The 10,653-nt window shown below is 37.9% G+C and overlaps 1 protein-coding gene across 2 annotated transcripts in view; it reads left to right on the top strand.

Annotated features, from left to right (window-relative positions):
* Positions 1–2,991: 2,991 nt before the first annotated feature.
* The window catches only part of RAD9A (RAD9 checkpoint clamp component A), a 193,406-nt gene continuing 185,744 nt past the window's right edge, over positions 2,992–10,653 (top strand). Inside the window, exons 1-3 of one of the 2 annotated variants that reach the window (XM_053692355.1) lie at positions 2,992–3,050; positions 7,974–8,059; positions 8,150–8,220. In XM_053692355.1, the coding sequence (XP_053548330.1) occupies positions 8,014–8,059; positions 8,150–8,220 (117 nt within the window). In that variant the 5' untranslated portion in view covers positions 2,992–3,050; positions 7,974–8,013. Of the gene's footprint in view, positions 3,075–7,973; positions 8,060–8,149; positions 8,221–10,653 lie in introns of both variants that reach the window. The other variant, XM_053692356.1, reaches the window with a different exon arrangement.

The following is a 10,653-nucleotide window of genomic DNA, read 5'->3' as shown; positions in this document are numbered from 1 at the left end:
GTTTGAAACAAGGAATCTGCCCCTGGGTGAAGGGACCTGAACCCTATCCTGTAACCCTGGGCAACAACCTCCAGAATCCAAGGGTCCTGAACATCCTGCAACCAGGCGTCGGAGAAAAGAGACAATCTGCTCCCTACTCGGTCCGTAATCCTGTCGGGGGCTGCCCCTTCATGCCGATTTTGTTTTGGCAGGCTTCTTGTTCTGCTTAAACTTGTTCCAAGCCTGAGCAGGCTTTCAGGCTCCCTTAGGTGGGTCCGCCTTCGCGGCGGGCTGCTGGTGTTGGGCCTTGTCCGGCAAAAGGGACAAAAAATCGGAACCCTTAGGCTTAGCCTTCTTATCCTGGGGCAGGAAGGCACCCTTCCCTCCTGTAACCGTTGATATAATCAAGTCCAGGCCTGGACCGAACAAAATCTTACCTTAAAAAGGCAGGGACAGTAACCTCAGCTTAGAAGTCATGTCCGCCGACCAAGATTTTAGCCACAGAGCCCTGCGTGCTAAATCTGAAAAACCTGACACCTTAGCCTTCAGGCGAATAATCTGCATATTGGAGTCGCAAATGAAAGAATTAGCAACCTTCAGCGCCTTAATCCTTTCCTGAACCTCTTCGAAAGAGGGCTCGCCCTCAATCATCTCGCACAGAGAATCAGTAATTCTCTGTGCGAGATGATTGAGGGCGAAAGAAAAAATTTGGGTTCAGTGTCCCTTTAACATGTTTTCCAACTTTTTATCCATGGGCTCCTTCAACAACGAGCTATCTTTTAGAGGAATAGTCGTACACTTAGCGAGAGTGGAGATAGCCCCATCTACTTTCGGAATGGTTCCCTACAGCTCAAACGGGGTCTCCGGAACGGGGAAAAGCTTTTTAAAATTAGGAGAAAAGGATGAACCTAATCGTTACCATTCATTCTTTATAATATTTGTCATCTTTACAGGAACCGGGAAGGTCTGGGGCACCACCCTGTCCAGTTAAGGAATGGAGGGTTCTTCCGGAACCTTCGGCTCCGGAACCTCCAGAGTAGCAAGCACTTGCTTCAGCAAAAAGCGCAAATTCTCCATTTTAAACCTAAAGCCAGGCTCCTCCGCCGCCAGAGGTTTAGAAGACAGGGACTCCGAACCAGAAGGAACCACCTCCGGAGTCGGCCTCATTGTCGTCCGCTCAGCATGAGTTTCCGACATAGATGAATCCTGAGTCGGGCCGCTCTGGAAAGCTCTACGCTTGCGCTTAGCAGAACGCGGTAAAGCATGGATTACTTTAGAGACTGCCGTTTGAAGTTGGTCCGCAAAATCTAGCGGCCAGCAAATCTCCCCCAAAGAGGTAACAGTCGGACCCTTGGGCGCTGCATGTGGAATAGGGGACGCAATTAGGGAATGCACCTCGCGGGACGGAGAGCCCTGAGAGGTGGACGGCTCAGTAGTTGTAGACATTCTCTTATTTTTAGATGTCATAGCTCTTTTAAGGCATGTGGAACATAGTTGTGCAGGCTGGTCTACCGGAACCTCACAATAAACACAGGTAAGACTTAGATAAAGAGGGAGTACCCTCCAACTAGTCAGAATCCTCCTCGGACCCGGACTAGAGAAACCGCTTAGTCTCCTCCGTCACAGATCAGACTAGAAGTGAAGCCCTAACAGAACCACCCCTACCTAAAGGAAAAAACGCGCCAGAAAAGGGCACGCAAAAACTCCCTGAAATTAACCTGTCAGTTCCAACACATTGCCAGAGCCTCATCCCGCACATAACGCAGCAATGAAACAATAAAGCATATAATGTATAAACCCCCCGCTGTTCATTAATCCCCTTACCAGGAATATTAACCCTTGATTCCGTAAAGATAAAAGGCGCCACACCGTGGCCCTGTCTTCTGTGTTATCAATACAATAAAAAATTAAATGATCTTACCAGAATCCACGCCGTGGAACAGAAACACTGCCCTTCAAGTGTGACAGGTCCTAGCATCGCTCCTGACATGGACTTGAGAGAAGAAAGCAGTCTGCGAAACTGGTCAATGCCGATTGCTGTAGGAGCTGTTAATATGAGTCGGGATGGTGTCGCAGAGGAGAGCTCTCCCTGCATCTCCGGACTCACCCAGGCCTTAACTGAAAGGCTTGTCAGGGCTACTTAAACTCCCGTCCCATAGCGAAGAGTAGTACTCTCCATAAGATACCTCCGAAACTTTGGCACCTCTCTGCCATCCTACTGTGACGAAAGGCAAAGAATGACTGGGGGATGAGGGGAGTGGGGGAGGTATTTAAGCCTTTGGCTGGGATGTCTTTGCCTCCTAGTGGCCAGGTTCTTAATTCCCATAAGTAATAAATGAAGCCGTGAACTCTCCTCCCCTTTAGATGGAAGTGGTTCGACTCCTATACAGTACTTACATTCCTGCTTTTTCAAATAAAGATACCAAAAAGAACTAAGAAAAATTGATTATAGGAGTAAATTACAAAGTTGTTTAAATTGGATGCTCTATTCGAATCATAAAAGTTTAATTTTGACTAGACTATTAAATAAGTTGCACTAACAGGTAAAAAAATATGCTTCAATGTTTAAAATAGTGAGAGATGGTTATCTGCAATAACATAATTGCCAGCTATAACGATAGACATTATACTGAGAAGACACACATGAGTTTTAACATCTAAATCGTAGTATAAATTTAATCTACATATTTAGATTTTATTACGGCAATAAGGAAAGTATAAAGTAGGATCTAAGGTTAAAACTTCCATGCTCGGAACATACATATAAAAAAACAATTATCAAATAAAAATTGTCAGCAACTCTTCATTTGCCTCACAGCTGTTTCCCTGTTACGGTCTAACTCTGGGGAAATGACTCAGCATCAGCACGCACCCGCTTTTATGTGCACTTTACCTCACAGCAGGAGCGCTTTCTCGCTGTGCGGCTACGTCGTTGATGATGTCACCGGTTCCTAGAACGCATGTGAGCTCGTTCCACATGCTGGTAAACGTATACCAGTTCCCGATTGGAGACACGATGTCATGTGACCACGGGGATGAGGAAAAAAAAAAAAAAAAAGATTTAAAAAAAGGTCTCTGCTCGTTTTTTGGTGGCGGTGAGTTCAAACTAAAGTGCATTGTGCCTAGCACACAAAATCCGCCAGTGCTGAGCGGTCCTAAACAATGATATGATGCAGGAAATGGAATGCCCTAGTATCTATCTTGTCTCTTTCCCAGCCAGCATCGGAGCAATATAATTATAGATTGGGTTTTATAGTTGCGTCGTCTGTAGATCTTGCACACATCAGTTTATAGGCATTTCAGATTAATAAACAAACTAACGGTGTGTTGCTGTGCATTTTACTTTCACGTGTATGCCTGAAAATTATACTGTCAAATTAATACACCAGTATGCTTAACTATGGTTAGGCCAATGTCTATGAAGATTATAGTACCCGAAAATCCACTATACTTGCTAGAATTCTTATTGCAAGACATTGATACATTTTTTTTAATTATAGTAAAATGTTTGACAAAGGGGAAGCTAGATATCCAGTAAAAAAATTGGCTGTAAGATTTATTATGAGCCGTTCCTATCGGTTGCGACCCCCACATTTTTCTTTCATGATTCAGATAGAGCATGCAATTTTAAACAACGTTCTAATTTTCTTCTGTTATCAATTTATCTTTGTTCTTGTGGTATCTTTTGTTGAAAAGTAGGGCCCTATGCTTAGGATCCGGCCAATAAATGCTTTATGTCTCATTGTCTTATGAACTGTCAAAGGGGTAAACTTGTTCCTTTATTTATGTTACTAGTGGGTAGGGGGTATCTGCTTGCATTTTTCCTGGTAGCCATGGGGATAAAATAACTTTTTTTTTATTTGAGAGAGAAAAAAGTTTATTGCCATATTGGTCCCACAGAGAATGTTCCTTTAGTAGATTGTGATACCTTCTATTGGACCAACAGAATCAACATTTTTTATTCTGTAAGCTTTCAAGACCTCACATATATCTTCTTCAGATAGGACATGCAATTTTAATCAACTTTCCTATTTACTTTTATCATCAAATTTGCTTTGTCCTGTTGGTATTCTTTTTTGAAAGCTAAACCTAGGTAGGCTCAAACTGATTTTTAAACCGTTGGAAGGTCACCTTTTATCTCAGTACATATTTACAGTTAGACACTGCTAGTTCATGTTCATTGTGCTCACTGCAGTGGAGTTATGTATGAGTCAGTACTTATTGACTAAAATACAAAACTGCCAAAAGAACTGTGACAAGGGGGGAGTCTGCAGAGACTTAAATACAAAGTAATCACAGAGGTAAAACGTTTATAAATATAACCGTGTTAGTTATGCAAAACTGGGGAATGGATAATAAAGGGATTATCTATCTTTTTAACCAATAACATATTTCCAGTAGACTGTCCTTTAAGACAGGTTTGGGGTGGTGCCTTAGGGAGGGGCAATTGGGAGACCCCAAATACCTCTTCCACTTTTAGTCCTGTATTTTTGTGGAAAAAATATGACACTTTTGGCTTGATGATCTAAAGCCCCATGCTCTGGCGAGATTATCTTAAAAGTCTCTACATACTGTGGGGTCCCTCAATTTTTTTTTTAGAAATGCAACTTTTATGTTGAGAGCTTTTTATCTCACTATGCAGGGTTCTGGAGGTGGACACACATTCATTACAACATAATGCATGAAAAAATCCCCAAAGATTTTGCGTGATTTCTAATTCATGCTGGCAAATATTTGGTCATTGGGCCTTTAGAATTGTCACACAGAATGCTAAAAACAATTTTATCCAGACAGCTACGTGAAGCTTTATTGCAATATTTCAGACAAATCAACTATTGCTGCTCAAGTTGAGTATATAACATTATTTATTAGATGAAAGCTATGGGCACAGTTTATCATCATTGCAGGCGTATACGTTCACAATTAGTGAATTTGTCTGCCTGCAACCGCCACTTGCAAGACTGCATCACAAGGCAAAATTGGATATTGCACAAGAGGTTTCTGTCGGGGTGATTGAGTCGCCACCTCTGAGGAGGCAGAGAGGCAAAGAAGCAGTTTCTGCTTTTTTAAACTATGGATGCAGGCTGTAAGTTTATATGCCGGCCCATTTATGGTGAACAACCTGGGTTGTCCTTGCTGATTGGTGGATAAATTCATCCACCAATAAAAACATGCTGTCCAGAACTCTGAACCAAAAAAAGCTTAGATGCCTGCTTTTTCAAATAAAGATAGCAAGAGAACAAAGAAAAATTGGTAATATGAGTAAATTAGAAAGTTTCTTAAAATTGCTTGTTCTATCTGATTCACAAAAGAAAACATTTGGGTTCAGTGTCCCTTTAACATCCCTTTAAGGTGCCAAAGGTACATTCCAGACAAAATTGGAATCCACATGGATGCATTTCAGTTTTGAACAGAAGCATTTTTGTAACATAAATGTATTAGCAAAAATGCTTCTAATAAAATCTATAGCTGTTTCAAAAGTGTATTTAGTATGCACGTGCACCAGCATTTTAAACCCAGCACTTGCTCAGAGAGCCTAAGGTGCTTTTACCATTTGGTAATGACTGATTTTTTGATTGCTGACATGATACAGTGCCCACTAGCACTCTGAGCAGCTGCAGTATTTAAATTGCTGGTGCACTGAGAATATCTAGCTATGGTTCACATGCATGTGCAGAGAAAGATGCAAACACTAAAGCAGTGATCATTTTTACTAGAAGTATTTTTGCCAATACAGCACAGAAAAGTTGCATTATGAAGTAGCCGGGGGGGCAGTGTAATTCTTTGCAATATAATAACCTTTTCTGTAATTTATAAATGCTACTTAACCGAAATGATTTTATAATTTAACATAAATTGATCAAATTACAATCTGAGCAACAAACATTAAAAACATTTAAAGGGACTGGAAGTCTGTCAAAAGAACTGAAATAAAGGGGCAGTTTGCAGAGGCTTAGATACAAGATAATCACAGAGGTTAAAAGTATATTAATATAACAGTGTTGGTTATGCAAAACTGGGGAATGGGTAATAAAGGGATTATCTATCTTTTAAAACAATAAAAATTCTGGTGTAGACTGTCCCTTTAATATTAACGAATGCTGGCATAAATTTTAGCCGGGTCGTCAGTAAAATCAGCCGTGTTGGTGCGGCCACTAAAGATTCCCTGGGGATAACACTGCAATACATGTATATTGCAAATATGTTTCTATTCAAAGATGTTATTTGTCTATATGCATTTCAATTTTGACCAGAATGTCCCTTTAAATATGAGTGGTTTTGAAGAGAGCTGTAGATACAGGAGTTACAACAGTAGCATGGTGAGTAGTAACAGTTTTTTTCTACTTGTTTCCATCAGTTTAATGTTGCTGGTTTGCAATATGTTAAAATGTTGGTATGATCTGGTAAACATTATCATGCCAGGTGGTTACATTTAAATGCTGTTAGTTATGCCAACAGCACAGTAACAAATCTAGTGTTAATGGTATTGTTTGATAGAGTAAGATTTTTGTCACAGGTCTGACTTCATGTTAGAGGAAAGATAAGAGCACTGAGGTTATTGATAGATTGGTCTATTCCTTTGGTCCTCCTCATAATGAAGAATAAGGACGGAAGTTAAACATATGCAGCTTTCAAAATAAAATGTTTAAAAATGCACAGTGAAAAAGTACAATATACTGTATTTATATTGCTAACCTTTCCTGTTATTTTAAAGGACAGTGTACCCTAAATTTTTCTCACCTTTAATTTGTTCCCAATGATTTACTTTACCTGCTGGAGTGTATTAATTGTTTGCAAATACCTTATTTGCTTTTATTTCCATATTTGAAATAGCAGAGTTTGCTCATGGTATCCCTACCTATATTGAAAGTTTATATGCTTATATATTGGGTAAAGAAAATCAGTGTAAACATAGCCAGCAGAATAAAATACACTCCGAGTGGGGGTAAGGAGAGAGAAGAAATAACATTTTAATTTTAAATTGTTTTCTTTAAAGGGACACTGTACCCAAATTTTTTCTTTCGTGATTCAGATTGAGCATGCAATTTTAAGCAACTTTCTAATTTACTCCTATTATAAAATTTTCTTCATTCTCTTGGTATCTTTATTTGAAATGCACAAATGTAAGTTTAGATGCCGGCCCATTTTTGGTGAACAACCTAGGTTGTCCTTGCTGATTGGTGGATAAATTCATCCACCAATAAAAAAAGCTTAGATGCCTTCTTTTTCAAATAAAGATAGCAATAGAATGAAGAAAAATTGATAATAGGAGCAAATTAGAAAGTTGCTTAAAATTGCATGCTCTTTCTGAAATACAAAAGAAAAAAATTGGGTTCAGTGTCCCTTTAAGTAATGGACTTTGGTATATAAGCAGAAATAATATAAAAAAAAGAATGTGTGTATATGGAAAGTGATAAAATAAGGCGATCTGCTTTATATGAAAGCTCAACCCATTTTAATGGTTTGTGGTTTTAAAGATCAAAACCAACGATTTCATATACAAAAATAAACATAAAGAAACACTTTCACATACATTTTATACTCTGCAGCTGATATAACAAGCAGGTAGAAACACATTAATGGATAAACAATGTTATAGTACACTGTCCCTTTAACTCTGCCAATAGTGGGTTTTCACCTAGATTGGAATTACACACTGCAGGCTTCACACCACCTCTCTGCCACATATCACTTAGGCAGAGGCCAATTAGGGACAAATAAGATAGTGCAATATGCATGTTTTACTAACAAATGGGTCAATTCCTGTCCTTTACAAAAACTTATCAAATGATTTATCTACAAAAATCCCTGGAAAACTCTAATTTCAAGATGTTTTATGTAATCTGTGCATCTACTCATCATGCTACTCCTGTTTATGTGGACCTTGGACCTCACTTGTTCAGGGGGAAATCTCCCTTTTACCAGTGTAATGTTTGCACCATGAACAGGACTCTGACCATCCTCACACTTATTCTTATTTTTGTGTGATATAGGTTGTGAGATCAGAGAAGGCTCAGTGTATCGGAGTTCAGCATGGGAGGAGGAGTAAAATGTGTTATTACAGGCGCCAATATAAAAGGTGAGTAATTTGTAGCTCTTTAAATGTGTAGATGCATTTTGTTTTTTAACCTTTTTTATTTTTTAACAATGATTGAATTTTTATTTTCAGCACTTGGGCGAACTGTGCACTCACTTTCACGAATTGGAGATGAGTTGTATTTTGAGCCATTGGAAGATGGGGTAAGATACAAATAATTAAAATGTTGCAAGTAAACCTACAAAAAAAAAATCAGAAACACATTGTGGGGTCAATCTATGCATCATCAATGCAATAAACAATAGAAAAAACAAAGAGGTCTCCGGTACAGCAGCGTATATAACACACCAGTGCTCAACCCTTAAAAATCAGCACAATGTATGATAACAAGAACCCCACCTATATCTCACTCACATAGGTGTTGGTTATCAATCAGCAAAAATATCAAAAAGTTTGGCGTGTTAATGCGATCTACAGCGGTCAACTCAAGATGTCTCCCTTTTTTGAAAGACAAATGTCCCATCCAGTGTGAATCAATTAAAATGTAACTTTTATTAAGCAATTGTAAAAAATAAACAGTTACAGACTGTTTAACTATGTGGTTAAAAGTTCTACCTAGCAACAGTTGAGCAACTATACTGTCCATTTTTACTATTGGCTAAGACATGTACTGAAACGAGGCTACCGTTCTATCAATGGTGGTCACGTGATTAGAGGGATGTTTAAAGGTTAGCGGTTTGGACTATCCTGTAAGTCACTATTGAGAAAGCTTCGGCAAAACGCGTTTAGTGACGCCACAGTGGGAATTGGAGGTATTTACTAAAGTACACAGTACTGTCACTAAGAACTCGATCCAGGTCTGTAATTGTTTGTTTTTTACAATTGCTTAATAAAAGTTACATTTTAATTGATTCACACTGGATGGGACATTTGTCTTTCAAAAAAGGGAGACTTCTTGAGTTGACCGCTGTAGATCGCATTAACACGCCAAACTTTTTTATATTTTTGCCAATAAACAATAGGTTCACTGCAGTTCCTTGTATCAATACCTGCTGGTTTATCTATTTTTATTGTCTTAGTTCTATCTAAGGAGGCCGGGAAGAGCATCTAATCAAATATTTTATACTAAAAATCTCACATGTTCGTTTAGATTTTTAAAGGTACATGAAATCCAAAGTTTTTCTTTTCGTGATTCAGATATACTACAGCATGCAATTTTAAACATCTTTCTAATTTACTTGTAGTATCAAATTTTCTTAGTTCTCTTAGTATATATTTTGTTGAAATGTAGGGACGTAGGCTCCGGAGCACTATATCGCAGCAGTTTTACAAGAATATTATACATTTGCAAGAGTACAAGATTACATCACTATTTCCTGTCATGTAGTGCTCCAGACACCTACCTATCTCCATGGAAACAAAGCAAATTTGATAAAAGAAGTAAATTGGAAACTTTTTTTTAAATTGTATGCTCTGTCTAAATCACAAAAGAAAATTCTATCTTTCATATCTCTTAATCATCAACAAAAACATGGAAATAAACCGCCCAATTCCTTTCCATTAATATTGTTAAAAATGTTTTGATTCTTTTTCTTTAGCTTCCGGCATAGCCTTGGTTACTTCTTCTTTTTTTTTATTTTTATACCCTCTCTGATGAGATCTCTTTTCCAAAATTCTTGCTTAGTCCTCATAATTCCTTACGCACAAAAATTGTCCCTTAGTCATATTATTTTTCAATCTTTGTAGATGGCAACTTCTTGAATGGATAAAATTATTAGCATCTACACTTTTCAAATAAATTTTAGTAGGCAACTGACCACCAATAATCTGTTTAAATCATGGAAAGTATTTTTTCTCTCTACTGAATTCATAAGAGAAGGCAATTCCACTAGAATTAGTATTCATAACATTAAAGTAATCTCTAACGCTATCTTCATTCCCCTTCCACATAAATATAATATCAATATATATTTTATAGAGTACAAGGTTCACATCCAAGTCTTAACAACTAAGAAATTCATGTTCACATTTTCTCATAAAAAAGTTAGCATAACTGGGTGTGAACTTGGTGCTCATAGCTATACCAGTAATCTGAAAGTAAAATTTCCCAAGAAATGCATAGAAGTTATTCTCAAGAATAAAATGGACACTATCTAGGATAAACTCTTCCCTTTTGTTCTACCTCTAACTCAGTATCCTGAGGAAATATTCTACAGTCTCCAAATCTAAGGAATGCTTAAGGGGACACTAAACCCATATTTGTTCTTTCATGATTCAGATAGAGCATGCAATTTTAAGCAACTTTCTAATTTTCCTCTATTATCTTCTATTTTCTTCTATTATCAATTTTTTCTTTGTTCTCTTGCTATCTTTATTTAAAAAGCAGGAATATGATGCATAGGAGCCGGCCCATTTTTGGTTGAGAACCTGGGTTATGCTTGCTTATTGGTGGGTAAATGTAAGCCTTCAATAAGCAAGCGCTATCCATGGTGCTGAACGTAAAATGGGCTGGCTACTAAGATTTACATTCCTGGTTTTAAAATAAAGAGAACAAAGGCATATTGATAATAGGAGTAAATTAGAAAGTTGCTTAAAATGTCGTGCTCTATCTGAATCATGAAAGAAAAAATATGGGT

The sequence above is a fragment of the Bombina bombina genome, chromosome 9 (assembly GCF_027579735.1).
Source record: "Bombina bombina isolate aBomBom1 chromosome 9, aBomBom1.pri, whole genome shotgun sequence".
NCBI lineage: Eukaryota > Metazoa > Chordata > Amphibia > Anura > Bombinatoridae > Bombina > Bombina bombina.
Note: the sequence above shows the minus strand (reverse complement) of the source record. Positions and strands in the feature narration are given on the sequence as shown.